This window comes from Dromiciops gliroides, chromosome 4 (assembly GCF_019393635.1).
Source record: "Dromiciops gliroides isolate mDroGli1 chromosome 4, mDroGli1.pri, whole genome shotgun sequence".
Classification (NCBI taxonomy): domain Eukaryota; kingdom Metazoa; phylum Chordata; class Mammalia; order Microbiotheria; family Microbiotheriidae; genus Dromiciops; species Dromiciops gliroides.
The window spans coordinates 211,617,763-211,630,957 of record NC_057864.1 but is presented as its reverse complement, the minus strand read 5'-3'; the positions used below and the strand labels follow the sequence as shown (position 1 = coordinate 211,630,957).

The window sequence follows — 13,195 nt, the reverse complement described above, 5'->3', positions numbered from 1 at the left end:
AAGTACAACTTGCTTATTATTCTTTGTTCATTGCTCTACTTTCCTGGATTTGTGGCGGTTATTAAATCTCCACACACCCTACCATCACTATGTGACTCGGGGGAAAGAGAGCAGATCTCTGATGCAAACACTGGAGGACTGGGCTTTGTAGTTGGCAACATGCTGAGATTAACAGAGATAATGTCTTTTCCTGAGAGATCATATATTTTATTTCTGACTGTGATGCCCTGTGGGTACCCATACCAAAATGAGAGTAGAACTTGGGGCTGACTGCCTTTTAGGAACTAGAATTAGGGCATTTGATTTGGATAGGAAAACATTAGCTTTACAAAATAAAAAAAAAATAATGAAAAGATTTTATTTTAGAGTATTAGCTTATCCTCATTTCCCCCAAATATGCTTCCCAGATCCTGGCTGGTGATGGCACAAGACAGACATATAAGAAGTTTCTGGTGGAAAATTACTGGTTCCAGTCACCTTCATGAAAAGGATGATTTGAAAACCTATGGTCCTGCTGTTTCTGGAGATATTGCTACTTGTCTTGGAGAAAAGAGGAAAAAGAGATGAGAGAGCTCTTCAAATTCCCTCCTTCTGCCTGAGATGACAATGTGTGGAAAGAAATGCCTATAAGTGAGTGACCCAGATAACCCAACCTTGGATTTGTAAGCGTTCAGAAATCTAAAAATGAATGCATTCTAAAAGTAGTTCAGCTTTTCTTATTCTTTTGTATTTGTAAAAACTAATCTGAAGAAAAAACCCATAAAGTCAGATGTCTCAGAGAGAAAAGTCAACAACTCTGCTTGACAAATGTTAGCCTAATGACAGTAATGAAATCATTTTCTTTGTTAGCATAGACTCTGGAGCTACTACCCTAAACCTTCATTCACACTGTCAGCCTTGGTCTTTAAAGAGGCAGCCTGCACTTTCTCCATATAGGGCTTTGGGAATAATCCTAAGAGGTAAGGGCTGTCTTTCTAATGTTATTGCTCAGAAGCCCCCACCAGTGTGGTTTCCCTATTGATACCAACTGGCCAGCCAGAGTTAATTAGCTTTAAGAAATGGTTATTTGCAAAGATGGTATAGTAAAAATAGGTGTTATAAAACAGCACCCCAAATCAGGGGCACACTCTCTTATAAGTTCATATAAAGTCCAAGAGAAAATGGGCTCAAACTTAAAAAAAGCACATGTGGCAAAATGGGGAATGTCTGGCTCCCTAGGATACACACACACACACACACACACACACACACACACACCCTGGAAATATTCTAGGACCCCAAACTACAAAAATAAAATTGCTTTACCACAACAGAAGTTGGACCTGATTCCTCCTCTCTTTTCCCTTGGACTTAAGATCATATGATCATAGATGTTAGAACTAGAAAATTTAACCTAAGGCCCTCATTTTGTAGAAGAAACTAAACCCAATTTAAGGAAGCCATTTACATCAGGTCAGGTGGCTGGTAAATCAAAGAGCCAGAAGTTAAACTCAGATCTTCTGATGCTTCTATACCAGGGCACGGAAAGGGATAGTTTCAAGTATACCAGGAATGGTATACTTAAATAAAATTAATAATACAGAATAAAGTGGTTGTATTTTATTTACCATTTAAAACACTTTGGCTCTACATAGTTCTTGTATGGGTAGAAATGGTATTATGTTCTTCTAGAATAGAAGCCATAGTTCATCTTTTCCAAATCCAAAACATGGTTCAACTGTTGACTTTCTTGCTCTGCTAACAGGATTTCCCTAGTTCTGGGTTTGAGATAAGAATCTAGTTCTCCATTAAAAACCTTTTTCAGAAGCTATTTCTAGAAACTGCTAGGCCTGCTTCCTTATTTTGTTGTTTTCCTCATAGTTTAGACTGGAATAGATAGAGTTCTGTAGACGAGGAAATTGGAATATGGCTGCGGCAACTAGAATGGATTGAAAATCAGCTACAGTAGCAGAGCATCAGGCATGGAGGTCATTTTGAATGGCAACCGAGATGAAAGCCTTTGCTCACACCTCTGCTTACTAAGCAAGAATCGGAGAAAAATCCAAGTGGCTGGTGAAAAAACTTTTTTTTTTTCCTTCTCGCCTCTTCCTTTCTGAAAGGAGGGAGGCACAAAAGAACTACAGGTGTAGGAGGCAAGAACCTCTACTGCCACTTGAGAGGAAGGAGGCAGGAACAAAAGTAGAAGGAGGTTCTCAAAGAGAAGGTTCCACCCAAAGTCAAGCCCTATGGCCAGAGATGCATGTGGTCTGGACAAATCAATCTATTGTGAGGTAAGAAAGCTCCTCTCAGCCAGAGTCCTCCACAGAGGCAAGCTTCTGCTGGTTACATGCACAAAATGGTTTCCCAGTCCAAAGCTTGGCTTTATTATAGTGCTTGAAGCCATAGAGCTAATAATATAGTACTTAGTTATCTTCTTGTCTCTTTTTTTCTTTGTTTCTGAATGAACCCAAATAAATGTCTTTCGCACTAGAAAATTCCAGGATTTATCCATTCTTCCCAATTCCAACCACCCTGTCCCCCTTGATTTTATTAGGAGTGATGGGAAAGTTAGCATTCAAGTTGACTAATTATATATATGGTTAGTGCTTTATTATTGGCTGCTGAAGGAACTTGGGTGACCTGCTCATAAAAAATGTTCCAGTACTGAAGCTAAAACAGATGCATGGCTATTTTTGTTATTTAGCAAACATCCAACCAATCACAATATATCTGGAATCAGGGACCCAGATTGTCCTTGAGATGCAACACGAGGACCTTGAAACGCTTCTCTCAGTACCATTAAGGTTGATTTATGGTATAATAAATAAACCTCTTAAAAGTTTGATTGCCATAGAAGAAAAGTGGCTCCCAATGGGTATTAGATATTCCCCTATATATTAGATAATAAAATCAGTAAAAAAGTTTTAAATGTATGAAAGAAATAAAAAAAAGGACAAAGGGGACACAAATGGAATAGTTTAGTTTACCATTATCTTAAAATTTGTTTTTTGTGGGTATATATGTGTGTCTATATATATATAATATATATAAATATATATCTCTATATACATATTTATATATAAACAAATTACATAACAAGTTTAGTTTCTTAAACATGTCTTCCTTGTTTTGTATATTGAAATGTTTATGTTTGTTGGTAATTAAGTTCAAAATAATAAAAAGGAACTTTAATATAAAAAAGTCTAAACCTATTTTGTTAAATGTTTAGTTATTTAAATGCAAACGTCAATTCTGCAGCTGCTGTCCCTAAATGGGATGGGAAGATGCATGGTAGAAAGGAAAGATAGGTTGGTATGAATCACTTCCTCGTATTTCACAAAGTAATCCAAAGGAAGGCACTCATAATACCATCTATTTATCTTACACCCTATGGCCAACCACACCTATCCTGTCCTAAATAGGCTCTACATTGTATAGAATGCTGGATTTTGGGTCAGGAAGGCCTAGGATCAAATGCCACCTGTGACCCTTCCTGGTTGTGAAACTCTGGGCAAGTAACTTCCCCTCTGAACCTCAATTTCCTCATCTGTAAGATGGAAATAAAGTTTTTGAACGCTACCTCCTAGAGTCACTGGAAGGGTCAAATGAGATCATGTGTGGAAAGCACTTTAATAAATTTAAATTACTATAGAAAAGCAAGTTATCATGTTTATTGTCTAGCTACATATTATAAGGGCAACATGGTGGTACAGTAGATAGAGTGCTAGGCCTGGAGTCAGGAAGACCTGAGTTCAAATCTGACCTCAAACACTTACTAGCTGTGTGGCCCTGGGTAAGTCACTTAACCCTATTTTCCTCAGTTTTCTCATCTGGAAAAATGACGTGGAGAAAGAAATAGCAAATTACTCCAGTATCTTTTCCAAGAAAATTCCAAAGGGGATCATGAAGAATCTGATGAATGAAAAACAACTAAACATATTGATAGTCATTGAACCTGGCATGCTGAACTTGATAAGATTCTTCAAATCTAGTCAACATACATAAATATGATATATGATGACATCAAATCAAAGATGGAAAAATGTGAAGATGGGAGAAATAAGTCAGAAAATATATATTCAAGAATAAGGAATGGGAAAGGACAAAGACTTGTGGATTGTATTAGAAGCCTTATGTTGATGAATACTTTCTTTAAAAAAAGAAAACTTGGGGCAGCTAGGTGGCGCAGTGGATAAAGCACTGGCCTTGGATTCAGGAGGACCTGAGTTCAAATTCAGCTCAGACACTTGACACTTACTAGATGTGTGACCCTGGGCAAGTCACTTAACCCTCACTGCCCTGCAAAAACAAAAACAAAAACAAGAAAAAATAAGAAAAGAAAACTCGCAGGCACCAGACATAGCAACCAAGAAACACTAGAAAGAATGAAACAGATTTAAAGAGACAGGAAAAGGCTTAATATCCATGTAGGAATTATCCCTGAATCAGCTGTGTATATGCAGTTAGACTATCAAAGCCAAGAACAGAATTTATAAAAAAACAAACAAAAAACCCAGAATAATGAGAAAAGGATACATGTAGAATGAAACAACAGAATTCTGAATGATGTAAATAAGTAATTGAAAACCAAAAATGGGAAACAGGCAGCAGATAGGATACTGACAACAACTACAATAATTTCATGTTAAAGTTGAACCATTGTAAAAATGCTTTGTGAATATTATCTCATTTTATCCTCACAACAATTCTGGGGGGAGGGAGAGGATGGGGGAGTTGGGTACTATTATTATTATTATTATTACCATTTTCTAGATGAAAAAAGTGAGGCCCTAATATCCCACTTGGACCATAACATTCCACTTGGACACTGATATCCCACTTGGACTCTAATATCCTACTTGAGCTTACTATTACGATCCTCAAGGTGCTTATAGAGAAGGGAGAAATGGATGTTAAAGAGAACAAAGAAGGTAAGTATATATAGAAAAGATCTGTGGTTGAGGTAATATAATTCTGAGAGCTTTGAAGGACAGATAGATGAGGTTATCTGAAGGAGGGGAAGATAAAAGTGTTAATACTGGGGGGGAAAAGTGACTTAGAAGGAAGGAAGTGGGGAGAAAGAAGGGAACCAATATTTATTAATCTCCTACTATATGCCAAGCACCGTGTTAAGGGCTTTACAAATAACCCACTTGCTGAGAACATTAATAACTATTAACCTATATGCCTAATCTTCCATGTTTACAAAATCTTTCTAAAAGTCATTCATATACAAATCAGAGCAAGGAGGCTTTCACGAGCAAAATTCAACAATGGACGATATATTTATCATCTCACAATTAAATGAGAGTTGTGCATATTGTTTATCAATATCACACACACACAGAGCATTCAATTTGGTAGCACAAAATGCTGCCTAAGAGCTCTTTTACAAAAAGGTGCCTACAAAATCTTTCTAAGAGTCATCTATATACAAATTAGAACAAGGAGGCTTTCACAAGCAATATTCAACAATGGATCATCCGTTTATCAAGATGATTTTAGGATTTCTTGGAAGATGTAAAAACATCAATAACCCTATTCAACGACTCTCAGGAATTAGGTAGAACATTAGGTGAGGCACAAAATTGGGACATATATGCTTGAACATTGTTCTGGCTACTGCAATGGAGGAAATATGGTTCAGAGTAATAGTTTGAGTAGGGATTCCCCGTGTACCCCACTCCAGAGGGATCTCTGGATGCTTCTGTTTGCTGATGGGATTGTGCTGATTGCATCAAACTCCAGATCTTTTCAGAGCTTCTGAAATAGATTTGTCATTACTCAAAGGAGTTTTGCCTGTCCATCCATACAAGAAAGACTAAATTGATGAAAAATGTGAGATTCCAACATGTATTTTGATAGACAACTTGTACAAAGGTATACATATACATATACACACACATATCAGATAATACAGAGACATGGACAATGAGCTGGGGGCCCAGAATTGAAAAATAGAGAGCTGGTTTGTGCTCAGAAAATTGCAAAGTATTTTTACTGAACCCCTAAGATTCCCATAAAAGCAAAAAGAAGGGAAGAGAAAGGAACAAGTATTTATTATGCATCTATTATGTGCTAGTCACTGTGCTAAGTGTTCTACAAATATTATCTCAAATATCTATCTTTTCACTACTTACATTTTACTGCTGTTACTACATGGCAGTGAGATGTGGAACATGACTACTTTCAAAAAACTAAAGATAAGAGGCAGAACCAAGATGGTGGAGTATAGCTGGAACCTGGATGAACTCCCCCAATGTTCTCCAAACAACTTTAAAATAATGCCTCACATTTAATTTTTGAGCAGCAGAGTTAATAAAAGGGCAGAGGGAGACATTTTTCCAGCCTAAGAAAGTCTTCAGGAGAGGTCTATAACACCGGGGAGGGATCAGAGTCTGGAGTGCACCAGAAGCAATAGCAGTGGGCCTTGGAGGCAAGTGAGATAGCAAAAGCAACAGCAGTTTTGTAAGCTTTCAGTGCAGAGATGTTCTGGGTCATAGTTCCAGGGTAAAGAGGAGTGCCTACGATCAAGGGAGAAGGTTCCTAGGATTAGTAACAGCACCAGGGCTAAGAGGAACACTACTTGTGGCTGCAGGGGATCAGGGACCAGAGCACAGATTAGGACAGCAGTCATTACACCTCTTACCAGACCATACCACCTTGGAAGCACCCAAAACTTGCAGACCCCCAGAACTAACTGTGAAAACATTAGCACGAAAAAGTCTGAAGCTTGGCACAGTGCCTTCCCAGGCCCACGTAAGTAAAGCTAAACTTTAACATAAAGTTTAAAGTAAAAAAAATGAGAAAACAACAACAATAAAACAAATTTAACTATAAAAAGTTACTGCAAATGGAAGGAAAGAGCAAGACATAAATTCAGAAAAAGACAACAATATAAAAACTACAAAGAAGTCACAAAGAAAAATGCTAACAAAAATTCCTGGAAGAGTTAAAGGAGGAGATAAGAGGGATAGAGGAAAAATTGGGAAAAGAAATGAGAATGATGCAAGAAAATTATGAAAAGAGAATAAATAGCCTGGTAAAAGGGGCAACTAGTTGGTGCAGTAGATAAAGCACCAGTCCTGGATTCAGGAGGACCTCAGTTCAGATCCGGCCCAGAAGTCATATTTCAAGAATTAGTAAGGAAAATTGGGCAGATATCTTAGGTTCAGAGGGTAAAATAGAAATTGAAAGAATCACTAATCACCTTCTGAAAGAGAACCCAAAATGAAAATTCTTAGGAATATTATAGCTAAATTCCAGAACTCCCAGGTCAGGGAGAAAATACTGTAAGCAGTCAGAAAGAAACAATTCAAATACTGTGCAATGACCATCAGGATCACACCAGATTTAGCACCTTCTACATTAAAGAAGCAGAAGGCTTGAAATATATTCCATAAGGCAAAGAATCTAGGATTACCAAAAAAAAAAAAAAAAGGAAAAAAAAAGAAAAAAGAAGACATACCCAGCAAAACTAAATATAATCCTTCAGGGGGGAAATGGATATTTAATGAAATTGAGGACTTTGAAATATTCCTGATGAAAAGATCAGAACTGAAAAGAAAATCTGACATTTATACAGAAGACTCAAGAGAAGCATAAAAAGGTAAACAAGAAAGAGTAGTTATAAAGGATTCAATAAAGTTAAACTATTTACATTCCTATATGGGAAGATGATACATTTAACTCCTAAGAACTATATCATTATTAGGCAGTTAAATGGAGTTTACACAGAAAAAGGGCATGGGTGTGTATCAATTATGCTGGAATGATCTAAAAAGGGGGGGGGGGTGTACGAAGAAGATGTTTGCACTGGAAGAAGAGGAAGGGAGAGGTAGAATGGGAAAAAATTTCTCACATAAAAAATGAGGCGTTCAAGGAAAATCTTTTGCAATGGAGGGGAAAATGGGGAGTGGGGGGGGAGCGGGCAATGCTTACATCTCACTCTCAATGGAATTGGCTCAAAGAGGGAAGGATATGTATACAGACACAGTTGGGTATAAAACTAGCTTTCCCAATAGAGAAATAAGAGGGGAAGGGGATAATAAGAGATATGGAAGTCGGGGGAGGTGAAGATGATAAAAGGGAGGGAAGATTAAGAGAGGCAGAGGTCAAAAGTAAAACATACTTTTGAGGGGAGACAGGATAAAAAGAGAGAGAGAGAAAGGGATAAATAGAAGAAAACAGGATGGAAGAAAAGATCCATGGCTTCACTGCATTGCATTGAAAGTAATACCTTGATAGGCATGGATGGGTTAATGGAAAAACTCCAACATCAGTGAGATCACAGATCTATTTGGGTAATTATAAAGTGTTTATAACAGTATCTGGCACACCCTAAGCACTAAATAAATGTTAGCTGTTGTTACTTGAGCTATCTATTCTCTTAATGGCAGGTAGGCAAACCAGATTCGATGAACACATAACTTGGTGTTTTTCCATTTCTATATTGAACAACTGCTACATGCAGGGTACTGAATCATTTGAAAAAATGGAGGGGCAGCTAGGTGGTGCAGTAGATGCAGCATCAGCCCTAGAGTCAGGAGGACCTGAGTTCAAGTCTGGCCTCAGACACTTGACACTTACTAGCTGTGTGACCCTGGGCAAATATCAACCCCAAATGGCTCACAAAACAAAGAAACAAACAAACCCCAAAGTGGATGAGATTTCCTAGGCCCATCTAAAACCACATCCATCTGTAGTTCAGTTCCCACCTGTAGCTTACCTCAGATTCCTTATAGTAGCGCTCAGGGATTTCATCACAGGCAATATCAATAAAACAAACTTCTCGTTCTACATCTTTGGCTTCATTGTCAAAAATCTGAAAGAACAGAAAGACAAATTCAAAAGTCAGTGGGACCAGGTGATGTTCTCTGGCTAGCACCCAAAGTAAATGCCTGAGGCAAGGTTAAAAGTCCAGAGTTTGTCAGATGGAGTCTTCTTCCCCTCTATGGACATGCTGTGAAAATCATAAATTGCTTTTACCCAAATATTGGTTTTTCTCACAGCAGAAATAGAGAACCTTTAGTGAGTGAAAGATGAGAGGACTTAGGAGGGGTTTAAGCACAAAAGCAAGGGAACGAATCCCTTCTAAGAAACTTGATTAGGTATTTAGCAATTCATTTTCAGAGGGGACTTCAGAAATGGGAGAAGGTTGAAAAGGGAAGGGCAGGAACCCCCCCCCCAAAAAAAAAAAAACCAGAATGAGATGGACCCAACCACAGGTGGAAAACAACCAGTCTTAATCTTAAAAAAGCCATTTCCTTAACATACTATAGCTGGAAGGGAGGTGCTAGCATAGCCTACAATTCAATTATCTTTGAATTTTAAACTCTCTTTTTGGTATTCCAAACCAAACCAACTATTCCTTCCCAAAAGCTGCATAGATCAAATCCTTGATAGCAATTAGCATCTCAAATAGAGTCTACTCTATATCCTGTGTTTTCTTCTTACATTTTTTTCCCTGAGATTATTGCCTTCAGATTTGTAAATTTACCCTCTGGTTTAATGAGAAGTAGTATGAGTACATTTCTTTAAAGTTGAAGACTGCTTCCTGGCATGACTGGCAATTGAAATAAAATGCTGTAGGCCACTCCTAAAGCCAATATAAGAGTGGCAGCTGGCTTGTTTTGCCCATTCAATAGGAAGAAAGAGAAATGTTTTTTTCAAGTTTGAGAGCAGAGAATCAAGTCCACGAAATGAAACATAAGGCTGCCAGTCTGTGAGTCTCTTGCAGATATACACAAAGAAACCACAGAGAGATTTGTGTTGGTAGCAAGATCATTAAAGAACCAAGTGGGAGGCTTGACAATATTGTGGATCAGGAGTTGAGGAGGGTTTTCATTTGGGGATTGAAAATAAGATAAATTAAAATTCACAGGAGGGGTAGCCTGAGTTCATATTGGGCCTGAAGTAGGGAGAGCTTGGGTTCAAATCCTGCCCCTGACATTCCCAGCAGAGGAATCAGTTGGGTGGTCTATCGAACGAATAAGTCATTTAACTTCTGTTTCTCAGGTTACCTTCCAGGACTTAGAGTTTGATCTTTACTGAATCTGGGACTAAATAAAGCATTTACTAATTGCTTACTAATCGGTCAGTCAATTAGCATTTACCAAAGCTCTGACTATGTACCAGGCACTGCACCATATGCCAGGGACACAAATAGAGAAGTCAGCGTCTCTCATCTCAAGGAGATCGTCTTTTCACAGGGGAGACAACACATATAGAAAGAAGGTTTCAGCTGCAAGTCAGATGGAAAGGGCCCATGGTCCTTAGCGTGCAATGGCAAAGCAAATGGTAATGCCTCTTCTTTCAAGTCATTCCCACTGATAAAATCATAACAGCTGAATCATTTGACTTTGCTGAGAAGAACATTCTTTCCTGGGACTTTGGTAGCTGTGGCACCAGAAAGAGGTGTAGCCAAGCTATATCTCCACAAGGGGATTGCTCGACAGGATGGTGGCTTGGCATACTGGGCTGGAAGCATTGCTATTTCCAGGGTTCCAGGGTTCTAGACAGAAGGTTCCTACACTCATGCTTCCTACTCTACACTGAAGACATCATGGATTCTTCATGTTAATTTCATAGGATTAAAACTGTCATGGGAGGATTATGGGCGCCGGTCACCCCAACAATTCTCTGGGGGTTCAAGGAACTTTTTCCTTGAAACCTCAGGGGTTTTCCCTTGAAATCAAGTAGGCCTCTCCTTGAACTCAATCAAGGACACACACACACACACACACACACACACACACACACACACGCGCGCACGCACCGGAGATAAGCAGCTCAGATCGAACTGAGCATGCTCCAGGACCATCACCCTACATACCAGTCATCCTAAGCATCTGGATGAGGTAATCCAGGAGAAGACCACCTGGAACTGCCCATCAGCAGACTGCTTAGACCCATCTGGACAGAGACTCTTAACCACCCCCATCTAAACCCTATAAAATGGCACCCCACAAGTTAGCCGGGGAGGAAAGCGTTTTGTTCTGGCAAAACCTTCCTCCTGGCCGGTTTCTCTTGTACCCCAATAAACCTGTTCTTTTATTCCTAATTAGGTCTTATGCGAGAGTGTAATTCTTTACAGAGGAATCCTAAGGACCCACGTGCTTTCTCCTATGGGTTTCTCCCCCATATCAAAACTAATGGAAGTGAAATATCAGGGGCAGAAACCACTGATGACAGCATGATTCTACAACAATTCTTTCAGGAGGGTGTTATGGGCCCAGAGCACCCCAGAAGTTCTCTGGGGTACATCAAAGAACCTTCTCCTTGAGAAACTAAACCAAAGGACAGACACACCTAAAGAAATAAGTGGAACCAGACCAATAAGTGGACCACCAACCAAGGGTGGTGGTCCAGGACTGAGCTAGCTCTGTCCCGGACCACCACCCTTCATTCCAGTCTCCCTCACCCCTGGGGAGATAAGATTAGGTGTGGCTGCTACCTTTGTGGCAGGAGGAGGAGTGAGATGGCTTGAGAAATCTGAAGCCACCCCTCACCCAACTCCTCCAGCCACCACCAGTGGGGGATGGTCCTCCCTCAATAAACTTTCCACAGTCAGATGATCACCTCACTGGACCACCACTGGACCTCTATAAAAGTATCTGCCTGTCTCCTGCTCGGGGACATTGGTATCTCAGAGCCACACTCTGTGCCATGCCTTCTCCCCATGAGAAGTCCAAGGATTTCTTTCTTGGTTTCCCTTCTCCAGTCCCTAAATAAACTATTATCTTATTCTATTGGATTTGTGTGCAAAAGGGTGTAATTCTTTAAAGAGGAACTCCTAAGGACTCTAAACCCCTACCCCTATCCTAACCCCCTACCCTATTTTCCCCGTAACAAGGGATGCTTGCTGAATGAATGAAGAATGGAGAAAGAAATGACACAAGTTCGCATGACCTCTCTAGGTGGCAATCCCATCTAAGAGTGACTGGGGAACACAGGGAAGCATCCTAATATGTTCACACAATATTAAGATGAGAATTCTTCCTCAGTACTTATCAGTAGTTCCAGAAACAATGAAATAGCTGGGCTAAAGACAAAAGGAAGCTCAGCTACAGTTGTGTTTGGTAATGAAAAGAAAGTCTGATGCTATAAAGATCAATCTACCAAACATTTAAGGAAGAATTAATTCCAATACACTATAAACTATTTGGAAAAATAGACAACGAAGGAATCCTACCAAATTCTTTTTCCAACACTGATATGGTGCTGATACCTAAACCAGGAAGAACAAAAACAGAAAAATAAAACTATAGACCAATTTCCCTGATGAATTGATGCAAGAATTTTTTTGTTTGTTTTTGATGCAAGAATTTGAAATGAACTACTACCAAGGAGATTATAGCAATATATCACAAGAATCATACACTATGACCTGATGGGATTTATACCAGGAATGCAGGGTTGGTTCAATGAAGAAAATTATCAGCATAATTAACCATATCAATTACAAAACCAACTGAAATCATATGCTTATCTCAAAAGATGCACAAAAAGCTTTTGACAAAATATAGCACCCATTCCTATTAAAAACATAAAAGAACATAAGAATTAATGGAGCTTTCCTTAAAATGATAAGTAGTATCTCTCTGAAACCATTTGTAAGCGCTATCTATAATGGATAAGCTAGAGGACATCCTAATAAGATCAGGGTTTGTGAAGCAAGGATGCCCATTATCACCACTATTGTTCAATATTGTTCTAGAAACATTAGCTATAGCAATAACAGAAGAAATGGAAGGAATTAAAATAGGCAATGAGGAAACAAAACTATCACTTTTTGTAGATGATCTGATGGTATACTTAGAGAATCCTAGAGAATCAACTGAAAAACTAGCTGAAATAATGAACAGCTTTAGCAAAGTTACAGAATTTAAACCCACATAAATTATGAGCATTTCTATATATTAACAACAAAGTAAAGCAGAGAAATTTCATTTAAAATGACTGTAGGAAAAATAAAATATTGGCTGCCAAGACAAACTCAGGAACTATATGAATTACAAAACACTTCAAACAAATAAAATACTAATTGGAAAATTTTCAATTGCTGAGAAGGCCAAGCTAACATAATAAAAATGACAATGCTACCTAAATTAATTTACTTATTCAATGCCATACCAATCAAACTACTAAAAATTATTTTATAAATCTAGAAAAAAATAATAAAAGTCACCTGGAAGAACAGAAAGTCAAGAACATC

The 13,195-nt window shown here is 38.6% G+C and overlaps 1 protein-coding gene across 2 annotated transcripts in view; it reads right to left on the bottom strand.

The window, feature by feature from the left end:
* The window catches only part of PITPNC1 (phosphatidylinositol transfer protein cytoplasmic 1), a 395,894-nt gene that overhangs the window by 75,349 nt on the left and 307,350 nt on the right, over positions 1–13,195 (bottom strand). For both annotated transcript variants that reach the window (XM_044004819.1, XM_044004820.1), the window contains exon 6: positions 8,708–8,803. In XM_044004819.1, coding sequence (XP_043860754.1) covers positions 8,708–8,803 — 96 coding nt within the window. The remainder of the gene's footprint in view (positions 1–8,707; positions 8,804–13,195) is intronic.